Source organism: Anopheles merus, chromosome 3L (genome assembly GCF_017562075.2).
Source record: "Anopheles merus strain MAF chromosome 3L, AmerM5.1, whole genome shotgun sequence".
NCBI lineage: Eukaryota > Metazoa > Arthropoda > Insecta > Diptera > Culicidae > Anopheles > Anopheles merus.
In genome coordinates, this window is record NC_054085.1 from 19,607,980 (window position 1) to 19,635,425 (window position 27,446).

A 27,446-nucleotide genomic window follows, 5' to 3' on the forward strand; every position below is an offset into this window, starting at 1 on the left:
TCCAAAGTAGTCTACGCCGGTGTGCAGGAATGGTGGGTTGTATGGCGTAGCGCGATATTCTGGAAGCGGGGCCATCATCGGAGAAACTGGTTTCGCAGAGTGCAGGATGCACCACTGGCAGCATCGTTTTACGTTGTTTAGGACTGCTCTCACATTGATTATCCAGAACTCTTGTCGTAATTCGCCGATCACAACATTGTCCGCCTGATGTAATGTCCTCTCATGATAATCACGAACAACAAGTTTGGTGATTCGATGTTTCTGAGGCAAGATGATTGGAGTTCTTGCTGATGACGGCATGGCCTGGATTTTCTCCAATCTGCTTCTGGAACGGATGACACCTCTTTCATCCATAAAAGGAACTAACTTGTTTAGCGCACTTTCCCTTTTCACATTTTGACCATTTCCTAAAGCCTTGATCTCTTCAGGAAAGCCATGTGATTGCGCCATTTTATAAAGATATGATCGTGCTGCTTCTGCATCCGACATCTTGATCGTCGGATCAAATGACCTTTTGTTGATTATGTACTGGACAAATTTTCGAAGAAATATCGTGTGGCGAACCAGTCTTGTCCAGCTAGAATAGTTTTCTACGGATATTAATTCGCCTGATTCTGACATGGTCAATACCATCTCTTCTTGGGTCTCATACTCTCGCTTTGACGTAGGCCAATCAAACTCTGGTTTCAATAAGAACTCGGGTCCATACTTCCACAGATTCTCGTTGTTCGTGATTTTGGTTGCCGCGTCTGCAGGATTTTCTTTACTTGGCACCCAACGCCACTGGTCCATTGTCGTTGTTTCTAGAATTTCACTCACACGATGGGTTACAAATTGTTGGTACTTCCGTTTTCTATTTTTGATCCACCCGAGGACAGTTTGGGAATCACTCCAAAATACGGACCGGTTAATCTCAATGCGAAGTTCCGCTATCACTGTCTTCGCTAGTCGAGTTCCTAGTAGCGCTGCCTGTAGCTCAAGACGAGGAATTGACAGCTGTTTAATGGGTGCCACTCGCGCCTTTGCCGCAAGTAGATGATTTGTGAAGATGTTGCCATCATAGCTTCTTGCGTAAACGCACGCGGCGAAGGCGTCTTTAGATGCATCGACGAACGTATGGATCTCCGTAAACAAGGCTGCTGCTGGTCTGATGCACCGTGGTACGACGAAGTCACCGATGTTGTTTAACTGCTTCAACCAACTACGCCAGGCGTCAGCTAGGTCTGACGGTATTTGCTGGTCCCAATCTTTTACTGCGATGTGTATTCCACGTAACTGTATTCGTCCTTGAATGGTGATATGGCTTATCAAGCCTGCTGGGTCGTAGACGCTCATTACCAAACTTACTGCTTCTCTCTTTGTTGGGTTTCGTTGTGAAAGCAGCAAATCGTTTCGTACATGCAGTTTGTTGAGGTTGTAGCCGAAAACGTCTGACTTGGTGTTCCAATACACCCCGAGAATCTTTTCATAGGGTCCGTTCTTTTCCTCAAACGAAACAATGGTTTCACCGACCTGCCTTCTGTCTGCTGGAATTGACTGTAGAAGCGTATCCGAATTACTTATGAAGTTGCGGATATAAAACCCGGCATGTTCGTGAACATTAATCACTTGATTGGTTGTTTCTTGGGCAATAGCGTCAGAGGTAAAACTATCGATGTAGTCATCCACGTAGTGCTGGCTCACGATGGCGTCGTATGCCAAGGGGTGGGACGCCTTGTGACGAGAAGCGTTTTCGTTTTTTACGGCCTGAGCACACGCTGGAGAACAGGTAGCGCCAAACGTCATTACTTGCATAACAAATATTTCTGGTGTTTTCTGCTCGTTGCATTCTCGCCATAGTATGCTTTGTGCGTATTGGTCCTCCGAACGCACCTTCACCTGGTGAAACATCTCTTTGATGTCACCAGCAACTGCCGTGTTGCCTTCCCGAAATCTCAATAATACTCCGAAGAGTGATGTCGTTGCATCGGGTCCTGCCAACAGTTGCGAATTAAGAGATATTCCCTGCACTTTCGATGCTGCGTCGAAGACTATGCGAGGTTTTGGTTCTTGTTTGTTCGAGTTTGTCACAATAAAGTGTGGCAAATAGTACACTCGGGTAGGTGGTTTCAATAGTTCTGCTGCCGTTAGCTTTCGCAAATAACCCTTTGAGATATACTCCTTGAATGTGCGCAACGCCCATTCCTTTAGTTTGAGTTGTTTTTGCAGTTGCCCTTCTAGGCTCTGTAATCTGCCTAGAGCGTTCCTATAGCTGTCGGGGAATTGAACTTCATTCGTTCTCCATAAAAGCCCAATCTCGTACCTTCCGTTCTCGTACTTCATCGTTTGTTTGATGATATTGCAAGCTCTTTCATGTTCTTCGCTGCATACTTGTTTAGCTTCAAGCTTTACCCCAAAATCTTCCGTAGAGAAGTAGTTTTTTAACATTGTGTTCATGCTTTCTTCTTCTTGCATGATCATTACTCTTTCTGGATCGTCACTGAGTACGTTTTCTTTTCCGAATACTAACCAGCCAAGTTTAGTCTTTATCCCGATGGGCTGGTTGTCTAACCCTGTTTTCCGATCAAGCGGAAGGATTAGTTGGCTGTGGTTAAGGCCGATTAGCAAGGTTGGTCTCACATCTGCAAAGCTCTTCAGTGGAATGCTTGAAAGATGAGGATATTCTTTTTTAAGTCTTTCTGCATTAATGGTCTGCATAGGAAGGTTCAAGTTCATGAGCGTTCTTGCATCATCTATGAAGTGTTCTACGTTGTTGCTTCCAGTTACGTTGAACTTTACTCTACGACTCTTCGAATCACAATTTTCTATATTGCCAGTCCACTTCAGTTTAAGGGGATCGCAATCTCCCTTTAGATCCAGTTTTTTGGCTATATTTTCCTCTAAAAGTGTTAATGAGGAACCTGGGTCAAGGAATGCGTATGTACTGACGGCTAAAGTCCCGTTTCGTAGGGTAACTGGCACTATCTGATAATATATTTTTTGTTTCGCCCTTGAAACTTCGTCATGTTGCAGATGATGATATGATGTTTGGGCGTTGCTTTCACTATATGTGATAGGATGGTGCTCCCTTACAACTTCGTGGTGTTGATTTACCGATTGTGCTCTATTTTCGTTATGCATTAAGGGGTGGTGCGGTCCCGTACACCCGTTCACACCACAGCCCTTCCAGATTCTGCAATCGGTAAGCTTATGGTTCGTGAAGCGTAAACAGCCGTGACACAGACCAGCCCTTACTATTGTCTTCCATCTTTCGCTGATCGTCTTCGCTTTGAACGTCTCACACTGTGGTAACGAATGGTCGTTCGCGCATTCCACACAGCGCAGCTTTGACTTGTTATTTCGTTTTGGGATTGCTTGAGGTTGCTTGCGTTCCAACTCACCTTCGTGGATGCAAACATGATCTCGTCCCGCTGGTTTTATTACGCGTCGAATCTTTCGAGCAGCGATTTTTAGCCATTCATTCACTTCATTGATCGTGGCATCTCTTTCCGACTCTGCCACGTCGAACCACTGAAGCTGGTACGACATCGGCAGTTTTGCCACAATGTCATCGATGAGTCTTGCATCGTTCAAATAGTGAGTGCAATTCAGAGCCGTTATGTTGGTTACCAAATTGTCTATGGCGTCTGAAAGTTCTGGTATTTTGGACGTATTATCAATACGCACCTTCAGCACGTCTTTAACCAGATCGCGATACACCAATTCTGGCCTGCCAAAGGACTCTTCTAATCTATCGATGATTGCTGGAACGTTCTGCGGATCAAGCATCAAAGGTTTCACGCTTTTCTCCGCTTCCCCTCGTAGGGAGCGCTGAATTCTGTGCAAATTCTCTAGCTGCGAGAAATTTCCATGTTTTGATGTATCCAGCAGCGTTTTTTTAAACAGCGGCCAATCCTTAGGCTTCCCATCAAAACTGGGTAGTGAGAGAATGCTCTCCCTCTTTATGAGCACCTCAAGCGCCTTTTCACCATGGTTGGGCTCAATCGCTGCATTCTTTAGAGCTTTTACGAGCTCCTGTATAAGCGACCGATCGTTGTTGCCAGCCATGGCCGGTTCTTCCATTTTCGAAGTGCTCGGACGTAGAACGCACTTGATACACAAAAAAGGTTCATCCGGCGTTGGGGGTACGCTAAGCTTCGCGCACTCCAGGTGGAACCACCGGTCACAGTCGTCACACTGGACCATATGTTCCTTTTCTTCGTCCGGGTCGTGGCATAATCTACATGCCCCTTTCTTGTTGTCCACAAAAAATTCCTTCCTCGTGGTCGTTTTTATGGGCGCCGTCGTGGTCGCCCTTTTAGATACCGTCGTGGCCGTCTGGCTGGTATCTTGCTTCGTAGCCATTTCACCTGCTTCGTTGCGGGGTTGCCGAGTACCGCTGATGTCGTCTGCCGGAATTCTCGATGAAATGCGATGGTCTGGCAGCGCCGTCCGTTGTAACACTGTCTGTGTTCAGGATACGATCATCCACCAGCTCCCATTCCTCCACCGGTCCGATCACGCTATCGGGTCTCGTACGAACCTCCTTGATTCGCGGTACGTATCCGCACGCCTAGAGTCGTCTAAGCGTTTGGGAACTAACGGATGCTAGTTCCTCTCTGGAGCCACCAATGTTGCCCGACCTCTCCGCCGCACCGACCAGCCGCGAAGGTAGCTGGTGCCTGGGTCCGCCGTGGAGACGAGCAGCAATTCGAACTAAGCCCCGCTTCACTAACACCGCCAGGAACTCCGCCTTCGAGATCCCTTTGGCAAAAGTTCGCGCCTCACAGCGACTGCCTTCCAGCTAGTTTCCCCAGGCTTTCGGGGGGCTATGCAGATGGAAGGGGAACCTTTACCGCAGAAACTCTCAAGAGGAGAAGCTCAAGGAGTAGAGAGTGAGCGAGCAGAGATCGGATTCGACTTCGCCTTTCTGCCTACTGGTGTCCGCCGAGGATTACCACTGGAGGGGTCCAATAGCGGATCAATAAGCTTTCGAAGATTATATCGTTTCGGGAGTGAAATAATATATTGCGTTTCGTTTCTCTTGCTTAGCTCTTTTGTTTATTTTCAGTTAGGAAAGGGATGATTTTACAGCGTGTTTTTCTAGCGATGGATAACATCCTTTTCTAGGAAAAATATTCTTCCTTAGGTGAGGCGAAAAATATATTAGGATCGAACGCGATCCTCTACTACCGCGCCCTGGACACCTATCTCTAACGCTAAATTATGTTTCTAATTCTGTGTAGTGCATACTAGGTTTTTATTAGGAAATTCCTGGCCTTAGTCGAAAAATGTCCTGATGAGGACGAAGGGAAAATATTTATTCGAGGATCGAACGCGATCCTTTTTAATAGTGTACCGCATTCCTGCCGCATGCACTACCTAGTACGCTCGGATACTAGGCGCTTAGAACCATAGAGGATGCTCTATTCTAATTTACTTATCTGCCTATCGTACGCGCTACTACCACCATCACATACACAGCGCGTTCGCTCGCTTGTGCTCGCATCTGATAAGCCTGAGCGACAGCCGGGATAACGGACTGGCAGACGAAGGCGCGAGACCGTGAGCGGTTTCGGACACTCCTGAGGCAGGCCAAGACCGCAAAGCGGTTGTAGTGCCGGATAAGTAAGTAAGTAAGTATAGATTGCCCTCTTTGTTAAACTAATCAATTGAACAAAAAAAGGCAAAAAATAAAAAAAATCTATTCAATAACTCTTGAAGATCTATACCTGTCTGTAGAAAAACTAATGTGAACTTGATTTTGATGATGAATGTTGAAACTATTTAAAAAAAAAATTACGTAACGATGCTCTGAAAATTACCATGAATGACCCTTTAAAAATCTGTAAACAAATGAACAGATTGGGTATTTTTCGAATTATGAACATATGTTTGTTCATTACCTTAATCCTCATACCTGAAATACGAATATCTTTAAATTTAAGAAACATTCACTAAATAGTACACTTCACCCCGCCAGAGCAATCATTCATCAAGCCAGGTATTGAATGTTGCTTTCTCACTGGGTCACTTTAAAACCAACTCACCAAACACCATTACAAAGCAAACAGCATCACACCTCAACGCACAGTCGTAGTCGAAATCGTACAACAAACACACAACTGGATTACATCACACGACCCCCAAAAATTGTATGGACAGTTTTGCCGAGCGAACAGCAGAAAGGAAAACAGGCTGACCAGCTCCAATTGTGTGCCGGCCACAGCGTCCCGTAAAACATTCCCCCCCGTAGGTTAGGTCATCTCGCTGGCCCTGTCCGCTGACCCGAATGGGTGGGCACATTTTTATTGATAATCCTTTCGCTCGTGTTAGTGTGCTAGTGACCATGTAACGGGATTCCCCACCAACCTCACCAACCCTAAGGCACGCTAGCTGATGACGATGACAAATGAAAACGCCTCCCCGGGACGAACAATATGGGCACAGGGGACTAAACGAAACGGAACATAATATGGACAATGTGAGGGATCGCCCAGCTATGTCTGGGACTGGGACAATGGTTTCCTTCTTTGTCCAGGGGGGGGGGGGGGATAAAAACTGGGGCTCCATTTTTGCCTTGGCACAGTTTAGCAACCTTCCATTCGTACCCAATCGAAACCAATTGTGATGGTGGAAACTGTTCCGTTTGCTTGGCTCATTGACCAGGACCGGCAGAGCCGGATGAGCACAAGCATGCTTCGTGTATATGTTGCTGTTTGTGTGTATGTGTGTGGGTGAATGGGCACGTTTGATGCCAAATGTAAACAACGCATTTTCACGTTTTCCGGCTGCACATTTCCGGCATCATGTTCGAGACCGTTCGCATTAGGCCACGCACACAGGCGTACGGAGACACACGTTTGTAGCACATTGTAGTGACGGTGTGACGGTTCGCATTACTGACGCCACTATCGCTTTCAGATCGATCGGTGCACTTGGGCGTCGTTCCACTTCCGGGAACGAGTGCCAACAGCTCAGACTCGTGCTGCTGTTCTTGTTGAGTTCGGTCCGCTTGCTTCAGGCTGGACGTACAGTGTTCCAGCATTTCGCCAAATTCGCTAAACGTTCGCCGAAGGGGTGTGTTTGGTTCCGCGGGACACCGTGGTACAATCGACTCGAATGCAACGGTATCAGTAGCAGCAGCAGCCGCAGCAGCAGCACAAAAAACTGGAAATCTGAACCGGGACCGAAATCGATCGAATCGATGTTGGCGTCATTTGCGACGGAACCAGCCAAAAGCAGTCAAATTGTCTGAACGGAACGGCCGACTAGCACAAAAAACACACACACCGTCAAAAGCCCGCCATCGTCAGATGGTACGTGCAGGATTCGCCCTGCCGGGCACAACTATCAATCATAGTTAATGTGAACAATATTGTCCTGATTCGTATTTATCACTATGACACCCCGACAAACGAATGAGTTGTTCGAGCGTGTGTACCTCCGGGGCTCACAGATTCGGTCGTGTCAAACGCGTGTGTGTGTGTGTGTGCATGCCCCTTCGTCTCTTTCACACCTCCTACATATCTCATCTTCGATCACGTCCAGCTCGTCTTTGCCGGAACCCCGAACCAGCGAGATGAATTGCCCTTCATTTTGAGCGCCCAACCACCAAAACCCACTCCGGGGCTGTGAATGATTCCAGGACTCGGGCAAAAAAAGGAGCATCTCACCCCGTACACAGCCTTCGTCGGCTGCTGCTGCCGCAGCTGCAAAATTTATTAACCTCTGCTCTGAGTGATGACATGACGTCGCCTGTCTGTCGCTAGAATGTCCGGCTTGTGACTTTTCCGGGCCGCTTCTCCGGATGTCCGGATGCGAGCTTTTCGATTTCATCCCATTTCCTGCCATGCGTTTGAGGGGCACAGAGACACACACAAAAAAAGGAAGGGTTACATCCAGCACGTGTATGATGGATTAATCGGTCACGGAACACGAACAATGATGGGGCACGTTCTATCAGCACGGATATGGACGGGCTCCAGCCGGAAAGTAGACATTCAGCTTGACGGCTTCAAGTGTGGAATGATTTATTTCTATTTCCGGTTGGAGGTGAGAGAAAAAGGAGGAGAACCGTGTGAAGGGAAACTATGCAAGCAAACGATGTAATGGTTAAACTATCTTGATCTTATGTATCATGCTGGAAAAGTGAAAAGTTGACGTTTGCTACTGAATCTTGGAGAGTTACTTCAAATTCTTCAAATGTGTTTATTTAAACACCTTCTTTTGTTGTGGAAAATTGGTATAGAAGCCGTTTTGTTTTTTGTCAAGTGCATTGCACTTTAAGAAGACTAGGCTTTGAACCTAAAAAATGTACATATCGTGCATTTTTTTCCATAATCAAGATTAAGGCTTGTCTAGAATAAGCTAAAAACAATGTCCGCGAGCCTAAAAATGTTGCAGAGCACTGGTGTACATTACATTACTATTGTGACCTTGTGACCTTATGACCTTGTGACCTTAAAAGCATTATTATTGGTCAGTCAAAAATCCATAAAGATATGAATAAAATCACAATACTCATTGCTTAGATTATAATGATGTCGTTGGATCGCAGAACCACCAGGATTTTTGTGCGTTTTTTTGTAGAAAGTGTCTTTCTTAAGAATTTCATTGAAATAAATTTTGACACTGACATTTCAAAAATAAATAAAAGACACAGATTTCCAAGCCGAAGAGTCTGAGTCTGGCAACACGACATTGTGGTACAGTCTGGTGACAAGTTACGTGGTTGATGCAGAGATCTAAGAACAATCAAATTTGGAAAACTAAGACTCTCGGCGGGCCGGTCTAGTGGTACAGTCATCAACTTGTGCGACTTAACAACACGCCCGTCATGGGTGCAAGCTCTGATTGGTGTCCGTGCCCCCATACGTAGGACTGATTATCCTGCTATGGTAATAATAAGTTACTGAAAGCCAAGCTCACTTCACTAATGGGTACAGGCAGGCCTTGACCGACGGTTGTTGTGAAAAAGAAGAAGAAAAACACTCTCTGCATAAGTTGAGTATCTCTTAACTTGAGGTTGGATTGTATTTAAATTCTTTTAAATACTTCGTTTCAATGGTATTACATCTTTAAAGAGTAAATGAACACTTTCTAGTAAAAATTCCAAATTTATTTGTATGGAAAGTCTTGCCAATGATTGAAATAGACGGCAGGCAATCCAAATTAAGCCAGTATCAATGGAGACTTGAGAATGAAGTCAATAACAAATGCACTTACAATTATTCTTCTTCTTCTTCTTCTTCTTCTGCTTCTTCTTCTTCTTCTTCTTCTTCTTCTTCTTCTTCTTCTTTCGAAAATGATCTTGACGCTCAAAGTAGCTTACACAGGGTCTCTATACAACGCCACTAGATACAGTCAACTCTCTCTTATTTGAGAGGCGATGGGACTGTCGAATGAGAGGGGTTTTCAAATTAGAGAGGTAGAAAGTGAATGAAAGGTCCATGTAAAGAAGAAAGAGACAGAACATTTAATATGCAGCTATAGGAACATTAACTGTTGCTATAGGAAACTGCGAACAAGATTGCCAATTTGAGCATACATTATTCAATAACCATGGCAACACCATACACAAATAAGAGGGATAGAGATTTCAGAGGTTTTCCAAATTAGAGGGACAAAAATATACTGGAAATCAAGGGACTGTGGAAAATGTTCAAATAAGAAAAGTTTTTCAAATTGGAGAGGTGTCAAATAAGAGAGGGTTCACTGTACTTAGTCCTTGCCACGGGAGAACAATCCTAGTGGGAATAAAACCACCGACAAACCGACATGACACTGGCGTTACAAAAGTGTCCCACACGAAAGTACTGTCATTTACCAGTGAGGCGAACACTTCTGTCAAAGTAAGCTCTGTTCACTGCTGCTTCGATGTAAACAACTTTTCTAAACACAAATGGCGAAGGAAGTGTGAGGCAAGATTTTGTGAGAATTATTCGACAAAACACCCAGGAAAATCATTTTATAAGTTTCCAAATCAATGCAAAAGATGTGAGAAGTACATAAAACAATACTCATTGGAATTTGCGAAGAAAAACAAAAAGGGGGTTTAGCAGTTTCTTCTCTGTGTCAGTGTAGTAAGCGAATCATTATAGAGATGGCGCTAGTGTTTAACGTATTTTCATTTGAAATAAGGAGACAACTTTTGAAGCTCATTTTGTTCGAAGTGTCACGTCGGTTTGTCGGTGATAAAACCACCGACAAACCGACGTGACACTGGCGTTACAAAAGTGTCCCACACGAAAGTACTGTCATTTGCATGTGAGGCGAACACTTCTGTCAAAGTAAGCTCTGTTCACTGCTGCTTCGATGTAAACAACTTTTCTAAATACAAATTGCGAAGGAAATTTGAGGCAAGATTTTGTGAGAATTATTGGACAAAACACCCAGGAAAATCATTTTATAAGTTTCCAAATCAATGCAAAAGATGTAAGAAGTAAATAAAACAATGCGCATTGGAATTTGCAGAGAAAAACAAAAAGGGGTTTTAGCAGTTCCTACTCTGTGTCAGTGTAGTAAGCGAATCATTGTAGAGATGGTGCTAGTGTTTAACGTATTTTCATTTGAAATAAGGAGACAACTTTTGATGCTAATTTTGTTCGAAATGTCACGTCGGTTTGTCGGTGATAAAACCCTGTACAGCTTTCAACAATATGGTACGTCATGCAAAATCCCAAAGATAGAACACATTTCAGCTTAAATTGAATTGAATTGAATTTGAAGAACTTCTTGCAATTATTCTGCCACACTTCCCTAAAGAATACCACATCAAACCAAGAACAGCCGCCACATCAACGTCAACGAACAGCTTGGCAACAGCTTCAAACACGTGCCCAATCAAAGTAACCATAGACACAGTGACATCTTTGTTCTGCTTCCTCACTACTGTCAGCTACGTTAAATTCTTTCCGTACACAAAGTTTCGTTCGTCCGTTTTTTTTTTTGTTATTGTTTTGCTATTGGTTCGGTTCGGTACAAAAAAAGAAAAAAAAAATGCAAACTTCACAGCAGCTATCGTACGGGCACCGGAACGCGAATGAAAACGAGGACGACGAGGATGGCGGCGAGTCCGAGCTGCTCGATCTGGCCATCGTCGGTGCGGGCATCTCGGGCCTGATGGCGGCCAAAACGATCAGCGAGAAGCGGGCGGACATACGCTTCCGATTGTTCGAAAAGTCCACCCATCCGGGCGGCACGCTGGACGGGCTGAAAACGCGCTGGATAACACCGCACCACTACCACGCGATGCACCTCTGCCGGGAGCTGCAAATCCCGCTCGGCACGGTTTGGCGCCAGTCGGAAGCTAGTGAAGCGCGCCGCTCCCTCGTTTCGATCGGTCCGTTTCGGAAGCGTCCCAGCGGCTCGCAGGGAGCGAACAGCTTCCTGTCCTCCCTTCGCGACCTGCTCGTACGGCTGGAAAGTACCCGCTTTATGGCGGAGCTGGACTGTCTCTGCACGGTAAAGTGCATCGAAAGCAACGCCCAGAACATGGAAAGCTTTCTGCAGAAAAAGTTGCTCTTCGAAGCGTCGAGACGATTCTTTCGTTTTCTCATCAAAATCGGCACGGGCTTCTACCCGTCCGAGCTGACCGTGACCGCCTGCCTGCGGCTGTTTCGCTCGATGTCGTCCGTGCGCGATCTGTACGACATGCTCACGCTGCAGAACGGCCACCTTCAGCCGGTCGGCTCGCCCAACTGGGACGTACTGATCGAACGGCTCGTGGCACGCGTCGGCCCGGAGCACGTCACCTACTCGACCAACATTGTGCAGGTGGAAATTACCAGCGAACAGCGGTCGGGCATCGTCTCGCTAACCGACGGGACAGGGCGGCGGTGGCGTGCGCGGTACGTCATTCTGGCCGTCTCCTGTCTCGATCTGGTGCAGCTTAGCATCCTGCCCGAGGGACCGCTCTACTTCCACCAGCCCGACATACAGCTCGGGCTTTGGTCGATGGCCAACTTTACCGTGCGCTATCCGGCTCCGTACTGGCGCGATCACGGCTACACCGGCAGCATATTCTGCCCCGCCCAGTGCCTGATATGCTACGAATCGGGACGCAATCAATTATCCGGCACCTACTTTTCGCCGCTCCGGGGCGTCCTGAACGATACCGAGCGGCATCTCATCCGCGACACGATACTGCGCCTGCTGCGCACGAACTTCGCCTGCCGCACGATGCAGAAGCCGCTGGAATTTGGGCTCGAACTTCACCCGATACCGTTCTACTTCGACGTGTTTCCCACGTTCGAGCGGTGTATCATCTTCTCCTCGACCAATGTCAGCTGCTGGTACCGGGGGTTCATCAACGGGTCGATCCAGGGCGGTAAGTTTCGGGGAGGGTGTGGGTTTCGAGCATCTACCCCACTTCCCTTCAAACGGAAGGGCAGAAAGTTGTAAAGCTTTGGCTCATCAGTACCTACCCCTTTGTTTTGCAGGCGTGCGGGCCGCAATTTTGGCGCTGCTCGAGATTCGACCGCAAACCATCACCTTCCGGGAGGTGACCGATATGCAGTGTATGCACTTCAAGTATTTCCGCCAACGGTCATCTTATGAGCGCGTCTGGTACTCGTTGAACCTTGCAAGCGTGAGCCGATTTTTGCTGGGAGTCGGTGCTGCCCTACTGACTTACGGCGCTTACCGCGTGCTGCTGAAGGCTGACATTTGTTCCTGGTGGTCAAATCGTTGACTGTTTGTCTGTAATACAAAATTTACCCAGTATACTTTCGTGCTTTAATGCTTGTGTTTTTCGATTTAACACGAGACTACTGCCGCATTTCTGAAGCAATTATGCCATCAACATCTCACTCCCCAACAGCAACAGTCACATGTCACACAAACCCTCACACACACTGCTAGTCTGAGTGCCAAACAAAAATTTGGTCTGCTCGCAGGCGCTTTTAAACAAATCGATTTTAACCGGCAAACGCTCAAACGACAAAATTGAAACACTCGCTACAAATTGAGCGAACGTTACAAAGGTACGGGTGGGGCCGTACCCTGTCAATCGTAGCTGACATATTGCCAGCGTCAACCGGCGTGGAACACGGGAGAAGATGAAATCGGAATGGAGTTTACCAGTTCCTGTTGCTTTCTTGCCCACCCCGTAGCGGTAGTTGAGCACTCGCAATATTGTTCTGCTCATCGATGAGGTTAGGTTAGGTGCTGCACTAACTATGGGCCCCTGCGGCTGGAGAGCAAAGGGGTGTGCTGGGAAGCCTGCAAAACGATTGGGTAATAGTTGCACCGATTGCAGGGTGTCATAGCGTTCCCGGGTCGCTATGATCACGGCGCAACCGAAGGTGCCCTAATGATAGCTTGATTGCGACTTCATAGCAGGTTACGGTCGCTCCGGTGCAAACGATGCGCGTCAATTGATGGGCGGTACCTGTATGATGACTTTGCAGCCAATTTCACCTAATTATGTCGTATCGGTTGGGCTGGATTTAAAGCTTCGGCGAGGAAGCGTTTTTGCACGGGGTCTTTAAAATCGATTGAAAGCGATTGATGCACCAGTTGGGAGCATCCGTTAGGCATTTCAGATCGTGTTTGTAACCGGTAAACAGGGTATGTGCAGCCATTTTCTGGCAGTAGAATTTTGAAGTCTAAGCGTTGATACAATTCAAGTAAATTGAGTTTTTTGTCGTTGCTTTGATTAGACATTCTCCGGAGGAACTATCCGGAGGAGACGTTCCTTGAAGTACTGAGTTGAGATGTTGAAGTCGAAGCAATCTGAAACAGTGTTGAAAACAGCCGACATGCGGAACATAGGGTCAGACCGACCAGCGCTGGAACGAGGTTAAGCGAGTCGTAGAGTCTCTCTAGACCTAAGTGTTCGGGATGGTACATAGATATCGACTCGATGCAACAAAGGAGATGAGTCGATAGAGCCATTTAGCAAACCAGCGATGAAAGAGCACTGTGCATTGCGTCTTCTAACCGAAAGAGGTTTAAGGCCTAGAAGACGGCACCGCGCAGCATACGGAGGAAGAGTATTGCGATCCTGCCATGGAAGTAGGCAGAGGGCATATCTTATGATATCTATGAGCTTACGTTGAATCGCCTCAAGCCGCGCAATTGAAGAAGCAGCAGTTGGGCTCCAGACTACGCACTAATGTTCCAGAACCGAACAAACAATACTATTGTAGACACAGCTTTGATGCGCATGGAGTTGCGGAATTCATTAGTTGTCCGGATAAGCACGCCCAGTACTTGGTTTCCTCTGGCTACGACGTCATCGATATGCTGTTTAAAGTTCAAACTTGAATCAAGAAGAACGCTAAGGTCTTTGGCATGATCTTGTCGCTTAACTGCAGTGCCGTCCATGAAGTAGGTACCAGTAATTGGGCTCCTGCATCAACAAAAAGACACACAGCAGCATTAGAATTAAGGGAGGTAATCAGAGAGCATAAACGTTATTTTTATATCTGCAAACCATCGTGTAATACGCTTCAATCCGTCAAAATGGTGAAATGGTGAAATCCTGGTGATATGGTGTAGTACTGTTGTCAAAAAATCGTAAAAAAGTTGCAGCAAAATGAACTGCAGCTAAATTGAGGAGAACTTGTTTGAATGGTGAATGACGCGGATTTCTGACAAAAAAGCTTACGAATTCGTGGCTACATAAGGAGATTTATCTTTTAAACTCTTGAAACTAATGATACGACTAATCTAATGGACACAATCTTCGGTCTTAATATAAATACACATTTTCGTATTTTTTATTATCTTAGATATCAAATACAAAAAAAAAAAGTTAAAAATAAAAGCCGAAAAAAAAATCATATTAGTGATGTCACGTTTGTCAACAGTATAAACTTATATATTTATTTATGGAGCAATGGAAAATGGTTTTGAATTTCAAGCCGTCAAATTAAAGTGGCGATGTTCAGCAGGGGCAACATTTATATTATTTAAAGGCTGTTCAGGAGACTTAGAAAACATCTGGTGATACCCCAATATCATAACCTCAATACGATATCGCAGAATAATGCTCATATGTTCCCAAAACTTGTTCCGGTAGCGTAAAATTTAAAACACACCCAAAAGTGACCATACTCCCAGCGTACTCGCATCAAAGCCGTTCGTTTCACTTTGTCACTTTGTTTACACATGCAAGGGATTAAGGGTCACCCTTAAAACAAGGATATAATTGCATTACTACCTCCACTACCTTCACTCACACCAGTAGGATTTACAACAACAACACAAAAACCCCTGTCAAATTCCAAACAATATCCCCCAAAAACGGAAAAAGAAAGGGCAAAACTGGGCCTTGTATGTAGAAGCGCCCACCAACGCGGTCACCGTATGTTAACGATCAAATATTCAACACATTCTCCACCTAACGAGATTAAACGCTGTGAGCGTGTAAAAAAAAGGAAGCTTACTCACTAAACGCGCAGAGAATGTTGTTGTTTTTGCTCCCTTTAATCTAAATACTTCACTTTGCGATGTTGCTTCAAAATCACATTCTACCCCAACAACGGAAGAGCATGTTGGTTCGCATATGGTGCTTTCCCCTTCTTTTTTGATCAACCTGTGTGCAGCTTGGTTACCTGGTCTCTATCTATTCATCTCATCCTTTTTTGTATCGTTTTGGTTTTTTTTTGCAGGGCTGTGTTGCGGTTTTAAGCGTTACGTGGATATTATGTTTAACCTGCTATGGAATGTTGGTGCTTCCCAAAGGTGAGTATGAATTTTAATCTATTGTTAGAGTTCGATGCTGTTTAAAGGGCTATAGCTATCGCTGGTCGCTCCATTGGGTACATCTGGAGTTCGCTTAAATATAAGCTTTGATTTACACACCTTTATTTGTTTGATTACGAGTAAATTTCTTTCGCGTGAAATTTGCGGAAACGAACTCACAAGTTCGTGTAATTAATTTCATCCGTTTTGCAAGTAATCCGTAATAAAGCCTTCCAAGAGCTCGGATATTCCTTGGAATGGACCGCACTAAACTTTCCAGCGCTCTGTAAAACAATGATCCCAGTTCCATTGCCCTCCTTCACCACTTCGGAAAGCCTAGAGCGGAATCATGGTGTTCCGCCAAGGATACGACACTTCCAAGAAAATCCTTCATAAATTGCACGGCAATAGTACGCAGCATGCGGATGCGGCCCCGGCTTGATGACGGTTATGTGCGAGTGCACACATAAATAAATTATTATAATTAATACCGCTTCAACCGTCCGGCAAAACCGTCCACTTTCCTAATACACTGTCGGTACGTCGGGGTGTGGCTTAAGTTAAGTTTACAATGTCGCTCCTAGGATTACTGCATTCCAATGAACGTACCGTCCCGTCCCGTTCACACTAGCATACACATGTACACACCAATACACACACACACATACACACTCTCGGGTACATGTGTGGGACGGCACGTTGCCCGTTCCACCGACCAGCACCAGGGCCCCGTGTGATTAACGAATGTGCGCATATAAATTTATCATTATTAGGTTATTACTTCAACAAAACGGGCCTGTTGGCATGCGAGCCGTTCTACAGTAAATCATCCTACCGGATCCTGTCCAGCTGTGCGCTCTACTTTCCCACCACCATGGTCCTGATGTACTGCTACGGCTCAAGTTTCCACGCGAATCGATACCGTCTGGCGACACCGAGCGCTGCATCGCTGTCGCTGAACGTGTCGAACGGGTGCGGCAATGGTGGGGCCGCCGGCGCCGGAACCGTCCGCCTGCAGGACACTGCCGAGGGCCGGCGGGAAGCGGACCCGGCCGCCACCACGCTGACGGCTAATGGTTCCGGTCTGGAGCATCACTCCTGCGATGGGAATACGCTAACGGGCATCACCGCCATCACACCGATGTCAGTCTCCTTCTCCGAGAAGGTAAGTCTCTGCCCCACTGCCTCGTGCGGCATTAACTTTTATGATACACAGCGGCTGCCCGGGATGAGCATCGTGCTGCTGGAGTTTTTGTTTTTTTTTCCTCTCTCTCTCTCTCTTTCGGGGCTTACGCTTAGCATTGACGCAAAGACGTTTCGCATATGTGCGTTGTAACGATTTGTGCTAGATCTGCCGGTGCGATTGAAATCATCGCGCTGTTGAATAATGGAAAATAAAGCTCTTTTCCATCGATATGAGTATAGATCGCTATTCATAGACGCTTTTATGTAGTCTGCGTCAGACCGATCAAAGAAGAGGCGACACACAGCGACACATCAATTGCAATGATTTATACAAAGTGGAAATTACAAGCATATTATATTACGCTCGTCCACGTCCTGGTACGTTTATAAACCAATTCTTGGCCAATTGCAACGACGATTCATTCAGCCGTGAATTTTGGAATTCTAAGCGCGCTCCTAATAGAACGTAGAATGCAGAATCTAAGGCATCTTTTTTAATATCGGACACTAACAGTAGACATTGCACCAGCTTACAGAACAACAATTTAAAACTTCGCTTTAGGAAAATTTTCCGCGGAAAGTCGGTGACCACAGCATATTTCAGGGACTTGTTAATAGCTCCAGCTATTTCTTACATAGAAGATTGAACTTTTTAATATCTGTTAACCCATACAATCTCTCATCTATTCCTAAACGATTTGATATCAGTACTTTATCTTGCTTTTTATTAAAGTTGCCCAAGTCATGACAAAATATTGGATTTCGTGAAGAACCTCATCAGCGTCCCGCGAGTAATATCATAACGCATGACTGCTATTTTGACCGGTGTTTCATTTCTCGCTTATGTATTACTTTTTCTAGTTGCGTAACGGTTTATTTCTTCAAAATACCCTTATTGAAGGTGTTTGAAGAAATATATTCATCACCAATTGATATAAGAAGTAAAATAACTCAACAAATTCGATGTCCATTCGATGGTGTCAGGATGTTTAAACCAATAGAAAAAAAGATTTTTTAATTCTTTCATTCTCGTTCTTTCGCCAATTTTTTGCTTAACAATCATGATAAATCGTTCATGTAATAAAACTTCCGAAAATATAAACAATGCAAGTTACAGAGCTTAAGACCAGCAGTAATCAAATTAGATCCACAAAGGTGCGCACGATTGAAAATTTGGTTTTGTTCGTGAATTTAACCAATTTTGCATATATTATACGAAAAATGTTCTCAAATGTGTTGTTTTACCTTCAGTTTGGATTCTACATTGATGAATTACTCGAAAATTACCTTTTCCATGCATTTATGAGAAGTGTCCATCTTACCCGCAGTGTCCGTCTTTACCTACCTTCCCCTATTTGCTATTTACATCAATAATAATACTTACTTAACGAACACTCCAACTACTTTGCAGCCTTGACCTGCTGCATGAGTGTCTCGATCTTGCGCCTTCGTCTGCTACCTCAACTTGAACCTACAACGCCCCTTCTGTCCTTGAAGACGGCCTAAAAGAACTTTCACCAGATGAAATTCTGACGAGTTCGATACGCTGGACGACAGTAAGATCACCGTTCAGCTATATTTGTAATGTTTTACATGAAGGATATTATTACTTAACTTAATAATAGATATGTTTCATATCATCAGAGTTTTACATTTATTATGTTTAAAGTTTTGCACTGAATAATGGTATTTTAAACAAAACCATTTAAAAAGATAAATAAAAAATATCTACAACTAATTATTTTTTAAGCAATATTTGCACTTAGCATGAAACGTTTCAAAAATAAACGGAAATTTCTACTCATTTGGTTTGCTAGCTTTACTCACACAGCCGTAAATTTAATTGGAACTTATTTTAGAGTTCAACCGAATGCTCGACAGGGTACAGATCATCGCGTAAAAACGGAATTAGGAATAATATATACCTGTGGTACTGAACGACAGCATTCGGGCAATTGCCATACAGCCATACACACAATCTCTCTCGCGCGCACTGTTACTCATGTCATTAAAATATCACATTTCACTACACAAAGTAAGTGTGCTTTTACGATCGCCTGTTGACTTTGGTCCCTTCTACCAACCATCGTTCGCTCGCTGCTTTATGGTCGCTGGTTATGTTTCCATCATAAAGCAGACCGGTAATTAGCGGCACCGATGGCTCTGATTATTATGTAAATCGTATCTCATTATGCAGTGGTAATGCAAATCAAGTGATAATCAGATCTGGCGAGAAACATTAGATATCAAGGCAGTGCGTGTGGGGGCCATGGGGAAGCGCGTGGAGGACCACTTTCGCCTCACGTATGATGGTAGCATTAACAGGCAGCTTTCAATTAATGACCGCACATGCCGTGTTCTGTGCCGTTTGTAACATTTATTGTACCATTTTTATGCTGCACTATCTGAAGCTTTTACAGCATGCTCAGCGTCTGCTAAAACAAGCAACCGTTTTTGCGACCTCCAGTATTGTCTGTGATGCTATTTGTACAGTGTTGATGGTTTAATAGTTATCATTTTACTGTGGTAGCTTACTGTTGAGCGTAGTAAAATTGTGCCGGAAACATTAACAGCTTAAAGCGATTTAACACCAGAGTGCCTATGACAGTAGGGAAAGAGCTTACATATGGGTTGAATGCACGGGGCTTGGTACAGCACAGCTAAAGAACTTATTGTCACAAGTATACTAAACCCACTGTGGTGGGTAAGCAGACCCAGCAGGGGAAATGAAATCGCGCTCATTTAATTGCTGACCAAACGGTGTGTTGGCGTTTGCCATTTGCACAAAGTATGTGATTATTGATGCTAATGGTGGGCTACGACGTACAATTGTAATTCTGTGCTCATTACAACGAAAGGCTCATCGTATCAATTGGTAACCAAATCGATGGTCTTTTGTTCGTGTTCATTATGGTCATTATGCATGCATCTTCAATTATTTTCCGTTCAATGTAGCCCAATTAAAGGGGATATTTTAGTAGCTTCTTTCATAAAATATAGTATTCACAGTAATTTTGCGGTATCAAGCAATGCAAAACATATAAAAACAGATTTTACTCTCCATACATTGTTCATACCCATTGATCCATCTCACGTTAAATGAAATTTCGTCACGCCCGTAATAAGCGCCCTCCCGGCTCACGTTGGTTTTTTGTAATTAAAACCCCCCACTAATGAAAATCGCAACCATTTCACATGCGTTAATGTTGATTACATCCTCAACCTTGAATGTCTTGAGTGCAGGAGCGGGATCATCATAAAATAATTACCACAGGATATGGGGAAATGGGATTTTGTTTGATTTATGTTTCACCCGTTTTGTGCCGATAATTTGATTTTCAAGATTCAATTAACCCTCGCACGCTTTAAGGTTTTGCAATGTCTGGTTTACATTACAATTAAAGCTCTATAGCTCAAGGTTTACATTGTATTACTTTAATGTGTTAATGTGTGGGTTCTGTGTGAGATGTAAATCCAATACGGAACAATTTACGTTAATTTGTTTTGGAAATATTGAGCACGGGCTAATACAGTAAAATAACTTGAATTCTTTACGTCGTGGCTTAGAGCTCATTTTAAACTTAGCAGCAAACTATCTTCGATTATTGTAGTAATGTTAGCTCTGTAAAGTATGTCAGCATTGATATTATGAAGAAATTTTTGCATTTGATTACATGCATATTTGCCCTTCATACCAGGACATCTGCGGTTTTGGGATCTTTTACTTTTCATACAAATTATATGGACTGTATATCGGTATAAAGGTGCATAAAGCTGGAACATACAAGGTTTTCCAGAGGTTCTCAAAGTTGTGGGACACTTCCTTGACTATTTCTTAAGGGAAGTAAATTTCATATAATGGAAATTGAACTCCATGGCACCCTTTTTGGACAGGTTCGTTGGCAATTCCTATAGGATTTGTCCAACAAGGGTGCTATACGGTCCAGTTCCCATTACATTAAGTTCATTTCGCCTAAGAAAGACTCAATAAAGTGTCCCACAGCTATGAGAACTGCTGGAAAACCCTGTAAAATCACAGAAAAACCTTGAAAATTGCACATAAAGTTGTCAATTGAATTGTTTTATACATCACCACTAAATCAACTTGTAGTTAAACATTTATTTCATTCGATTAAATTCAGAGTCACTCAGACATTATTGTCTGTGCAGATTCATTGCTTGGACAATGGGAAAAAAGATGCTGCCTAAATATCAAATTGATATCAATTTTTATTGACTCACAAACTCATCAATTGCTAGTACAATCTATGAAAACTTTTATTTGAAAAAATGATTGATATTGCTATTGATTCCTCTTGCATGCATGCTGCTACGTCTACTTGCAATTTATTGAACACATTACTCACACATGCTTGGTGACAAATGGACAGCAATATTCTAGGTAAAGACCACCGAAGCTTACCATTCTATGAATCTCTTTGTGTTATTAATTGACAAGCAATTACATTATTCTAAATACTGTTCCTCCTCTTCAAACAAAACGCTCAATGTATATGGCGTAGTTAAACAAGCAAAGGACAGCAAGGGCAAAAAAAGAAATCGATGCTCACTCTTCCGGGCCACCTACCACTAATGGGTTTCAATATATTTTACGATACCTATCCACCACAGTTTGGAGGGCGGAACGTTTGCATCGGAGACGATAAATTTATTAACTCACAATACGCCCACCACACACAGCTTCAGTTTCGGTGGAGCAGCTTACTGCTCCGGCTTTAATTTCTTATTTTTCTTGCTCTTACCCCCTAAAAAAACATACAGCTTCATCTTTCCGGAGGCTTGCTCGGCCAGCCAACCAGGCAGATGGTTCTTCGCCCCGTGCTCCAAACGAACGGGCAAGAAACGCTTAAATATTCAAAGGCCACAAATTTATTCATGTACGACAATCATAATGCACAAGCATTGTACGTACTGTTGGCGACATTACTTTCCCAAGCCCCGAAAGCTCGGAACGGCCGTTCCGGGGACATATCTGGGTGCGTACGACAGCTACCCATCGTTCTATCGGATCCTTCACACAATTTTGCTTCCCCTCTCCCCCCTTGCGGCTGGGAGTCAACAGTGTGTAGCGCTCTACTTTCGGACGACCTTCACTCTTCACCTTTTTGATTTTTGGGACTGTTGTGAGGCTCATCGTGTGCTTCGTGCTCGTTTCCGTGTGTGGAGTTTCCAATAAAAACACATACACACAGAGTCGGGCCATCTTACCACTGAAAGGACTTGACCGTAAAAAAATGGTCAACTCCAACGGAGGAATGGATAGGCAATCCTAGCCCGGCGCGAACCATCTCCAATCTAAAATTGTTGCAAAAAATGTTCCAAACACGAATGAATACGACCGATCGTGGGGCAAACGAGAGAGTGTGAAGGAGGAAAAAAAATCTTAATGGCTTTTGAATATTGCTTCCCTACTGCCGAGTGTCTTATGCTGCACGGTACCATGTTCTTTCGCTTTCGACAAATTCATCCGATAGCCTTTTTGCTGGTTGAACGACCCCGGTGTGCGAACTCCGTCTGTGACTGAAGCATCCGCTACCACTGGGAACTGGCAGGACTTCGGTCACCGGTTTCAGTGGCAATTTATTTACTTTTTTTTTTGTAGCTCTACCATTTCTTTAGAATGTCACACGGTCACAGCTGACTTGCTGTACCGAACGGTACGTGTACGTGTACGGCGACAACGCACCATCACACCCGACGATGGTGGTGGATGTTTACTTCTAGTGCACGGGTGTGCATTCCCGCAAAGGAGCTAGCTCAAACATCCGAGACGGTGCGAAGCGGAAAAGCTTGAAATGTGTAGCACCGGAAGCACTAGCACCGTGCTCGAAAACGATGAGACTCTTCAGCACACAGCCCGGCACACACTCACACGCAATAATCGACTTTTGATTACTGCTACGGCTGTAGCATGCAGCAATAGTTGCGAATAGGGAGAGACGCACTCATGTCGTCATCGTTCCCGCACCGTTCTTAAGCTTGATTCAGATGGGAGGCTTTTTTTTCGCTACACGCACGGTGATTGCTGGTAACAATTTTTCACTAATAAATCCCAAAAACCTCATCCACGTTTTTGTGTGCTTGTTTGACGTGGAGCAGAACTTGTAGCACTTTAGTTTTAATGGGTTTTAAGGTACTGTGTAGCACTGGTGCAGTGGTTTTTAGCTTTTGCTAGCAAACTTGATATGACAACTATTGATTCTCTTCAAGGTGATAAATACATTCCCAATTTGTAAACTATTAGCAAAACTTTTGCTATCAACATTTTCTGATAACCTTTAGTTTCGGTCCCGGTCCAAACGGTACAGAGAGATTGAATCAAGTATCCTTTCCAAGGAGTTTAATTGAGCAAAATTGCATTCCTCTCTCGACGAGAAATTGAATGTTTGGAATTTAATATAACAGTTTCAAAAGGGGGATATATATGTGTACTAACCGATCAGGTATTGAGCTTCCAAAAATTCTTACTCCCGCAATAAGGCAACACGCCTGAAAGTACACGATGCGAAATTGGACGAATTTGAACAGTTAAGTGTGAGGGCATAATTCTTATAAAGTATAGATCTTTATTGGAGTGAAATTTATTTGAAAAGTTGAAATAAACATTTAAAAGTATCAAAAAATTAAAAAAAACACATTCCTATCTTGTAGTGTTGTACACAATTTATTTTAAAGTATTCGCTCTTACGAAGCGGAGAACTAGCGCAGTTTGTTTTTATTTTTGTTAAAGAACAAACACTTAAATATTGAAGGGTTTATGATATTTCGATAATTTTTTTTTATTTTATTATTTTTATTTAATACATTTCCTCGCGTATTACTAGTCGAATGTATATATTTGATTTAAAAGATATATTTCAGCTTAAACTTAAATGAAAAAAGTTATAAAGAGGTCGTTAACGCTCTTTTTACAGTAATTGGGCAAACTTGTCGCTTATGAGGTTTTAACGGAACTGATGAGAGCATGTAATACGACCCTCTACGACTTCTACGTGCAAAAAAAAAACAACAAGCTACTAAAATTTTTATTTTAGTTTATTTTATTTTTTTTATTGATATTTCATTTTTACTATGTAAATCTAAATGTAAAAGATCTTATAAGCTATGGGAGAGCTAAAGATATTATCAAAATTAAAATAGTATTGAAACAATACGATCCGCTCCATGAAATATTTAGAGACCACTAAGCTAATGGTAACCTTCTGTTTGTTTTAGAAATTTTATAATTAGCCTCTTAAAAGACTCAAATGGCTTGAACAACAATCCAACTACACGTTTACTGTGTGTAGTACAATGTCGTTTGGAAAATCCCACCGGCTCCATGCATCAACTCATGCCTAGCTCTCGTGGTTAATCTTATTTAATTACCAAATTACTCCGCTAAACCCTAACCAGCCACTCAGACGCTTGCATTAGGAGCAGTGGGCCCTAACCGGCTGGGCTGGGCGACCTCCTGACGACTTCCCTCGGTGGGTGTAAAACGATTTACCGAATTAAAGCACCCCAGCACGACTGGTGCGATTGGTGGTTTTGCAGTAAAGCTAGAAAAACTATCACCTTCGGTACGAACACTTCGGTACAGCGTTTGCTCTTACTTTTTCAACAGCAAAAAACAACACTTGCACACGCAAACATACACTACTATACCCCGGATATCGTACAGTTTGAAGCCATCCATTTCCCCCAGCGGGATGCTTTCACTGGTCGGGCTTTTGTACGCGCAGTGTGACACGTCCTGATCATGTGCATCGTGTCCGGGTTTACTATGTCTGGTTTTTCACAAGCCTCGCTTCCCTACGCGCCCACGGAAACAGTTCGATTCCGAAGCAAATGCAATGTTGCCCTGAGTATGTGTGTGTGTGTGACCACTGTGCATATGCATTTACATGCACATCGGAAATAATTTATGCATTTCATGTGACATTCGCTCGAACAGTTGAACAGAAGCAGACGACAGTACGAGTCCCACCCCAGGCAGCAGGCAAACATGAGAAAACATTATGGCATTACCAGAAAAGGAACAATGGCACGGAAGCGTACAGGAGGCAAAAGTTAACAGTCCATTCTTTTCGTTTGCCTGTTCACTGTTCAGGCAAAAGCTCGTGTTGCAGCTATTTCTGCTAAAAGTGTTTGTAGCTGCTAATTGTGTATTATAAGCTTTTAGTGGAAAGCTCTTGGTAGTTCGTAGGCTCATTTTTCGAGCGATTCTCTTGTTAATTTGTATATACTGTTGCAGCAAAAATATTAAATTGTTTGTTTAAGAACAAGTTGATGTTCATTAAAAAATAAAAATCTGGTACAGCTGTAAAGTAGCCTGAATGAATCATGCTTACCAATAAAAAGCATATACATCAATTTAAAATGATTCTAATTGAAAAGTCTGCATCATTTGAGGTATTGTTCGAATTGGACTTTGAATCAGATAAAAACCAAAACAAATTGTGATATTTTTTTATCATAAATTCGTTATAGAGGGTTTGACCAATTAATTCCAGTATCTTCCGTCGAGTGCATTAAGTTATATATGCACTTAGCGAAGCGAAGCCGGCCTCGTTGTACAGTCGTCAACTCGTACGACTTAACAACATGCCCGTCATGGGCTCAAACCTCAAATGGACCTTGCCACCATACGTAGGACTGACTATCTTTGGTATAAGGGGGATCAATAATTCACTGAAAGCCAAGCTTCCAAGTAGTGGTACAGGTAGGGCTTGACCGACAACAGTTGTTGAGCCAAAAGAAGAAGATATATTCATATAGGACTTTAGCTTGATTATAGCTTACATACAGGTGGTTTGAATCAAGCTGGTATAGTTGATCGATTTATTCAATTAAGGGTTCAATTGTCCCTTGCTGTACGTCACTATTGTAATGAAAACCGAATAGATGTAACCAACATTATAACGAAGCACAGAATGAACCTAATGATCGATTACTAACTAATCTTTGAGCAATCGGCATGGTCTTAGCTGGGCAAAGCCGGTAAGACATGATAGGATGGTGCAAGTTTGGAACAATGAAGACTTATGCCGCATCCAAATGGTGCTTTTGGACGATCTCGAATTCGGTATTAACGCAGAAGCGTTCAGCTAGCTCGTTGCCAAGTTAAGTTGTAGAGTTAACAATTTACACAACAGAACACCAGAACAAAACTTATGCCGGCTTTTACAGGCAATCGGGATTTATTAGTATGTAATGCCAGATCAGTTATTGCTACGGGTGAACCAAGACGGTTGTTAAGTCGTGAGAGTTGATGACTGTAACATTAGACCGCCACATCCTTGCTTTAATTTTAAAAAATGTGTAATAATTTACGCCATTCAGTGTGTCCATTTAAACCTTCTCCATTTAAACTTTCTCTATACCCTTTCGTGGAAGGATTATAAAATCTATTAAATCAAAATAAATATTAAATTCATTTTCACAATTAAATATATTTAGTAACACGCGTACTACAGGAAGCTATTTTTGCACTGCGCAATACATAATTATATCATGACATTTCAAAACATGAAATAAGAAAAAGTTAATAATAAGAAAAAAGGAAGTTTGAGGAAAGATGGAAAGATTTAATATGAACCAGATTCGTGTGGGTTTCTGAATTTCTGTCAGAATCCTACCGTCCTCGTAACGACAAACTGCTTACACAGTGTGTTGCGCGATACAATAATTTATCAAGCCTGTCATCATAAATAAACATTTGTTTCGTGGTACGCAGCGAAACATTAGAATTGGAGATGCAGCGTAATGTCGGGACAATTCGGCGTTGGGAAATGTGTCGCGCCGTGTTTTTTATCGCGTACGCGTTACACGTGCTTAAGACGGTGCTGTAAGAATGTGTTTCCACTTGATTGTACCTTAAAATGTGCTGTTTTAAATTGACATTTTATGTAGAAGCAAACACACACACACACACACCCGTTCTCCTAGCCCCAGGCAGCACATGTTGAAACGGTTTCAACTATTGCATCCTCTCCTCTGCATTGCATTCTACCGCCGCTAGTGAATAATCTTGCTCTTTCCCTGTTTCCCTCTCCGCAGTCTCAGTTTGCAACGGAGGAGGAGGACGACCCACAGATACATGGTTCGACCTCGCGAACGATGGCAGCAATATCATTAGGTTTTATAGTCATAGTCACCCCCTGGACGATACTGGAGATAGTGGCCACGTGCACCGGCTCAAAGGTGAGTGATACCGGGCGAATGTTTACGACCCCTGCGGGACGCTCATTAGCGCTCACGGCGATTTCGGGCCAAGCTGGAACCATTCGGCTGCAGCTAGGGATAGCCTTAGAGTATCGTTTTTCCAAGCAGCGTTACCTGCTTTCCTGCTACAAAGATGACCTAGGCGAGAATTACCGTACAGGAAGGATGTTACTCGAAAACATAACACGGATCTAACCCACCGCCGTTGCTGTTGCTGTTGCTGCTGCTGCTGCTACTGCTGAACATCGTTCGATTGTACCTTCCCAATCGCCCCGCGCTCTGTCTCACACACAATCATGTTGTCATGCTCGATCCCAAACCTCATCCTTGGTGGTTGTTTACCTTTGAACTTTTTACGCGTC

General features: G+C 43.6%; 2 protein-coding genes across 2 annotated transcripts in view; both read left to right on the forward strand.

Annotated features, from left to right (window-relative positions):
• Positions 1 to 27,446, forward strand: part of LOC121598509 (5-hydroxytryptamine receptor 1) — an 81,722-nt gene that overhangs the window by 51,699 nt on the left and 2,577 nt on the right. The window contains exons 4-6 of the mRNA XM_041925471.1: positions 15,600 to 15,672; positions 16,446 to 16,837; positions 26,920 to 27,063. Coding sequence (XP_041781405.1) covers positions 15,600 to 15,672; positions 16,446 to 16,837; positions 26,920 to 27,063 — 609 coding nt within the window. The remainder of the gene's footprint in view (positions 1 to 15,599; positions 15,673 to 16,445; positions 16,838 to 26,919; positions 27,064 to 27,446) is intronic.
• On the forward strand, positions 10,755 to 12,705 carry LOC121598510. Its single transcript, XM_041925472.1, has 2 exons — positions 10,755 to 12,310; positions 12,423 to 12,705. Exons 1-2 carry the CDS (start codon positions 10,981 to 10,983, stop codon positions 12,671 to 12,673), a joined length of 1,581 nt encoding a protein of 526 aa, XP_041781406.1. The 5' UTR covers positions 10,755 to 10,980; the 3' UTR covers positions 12,674 to 12,705.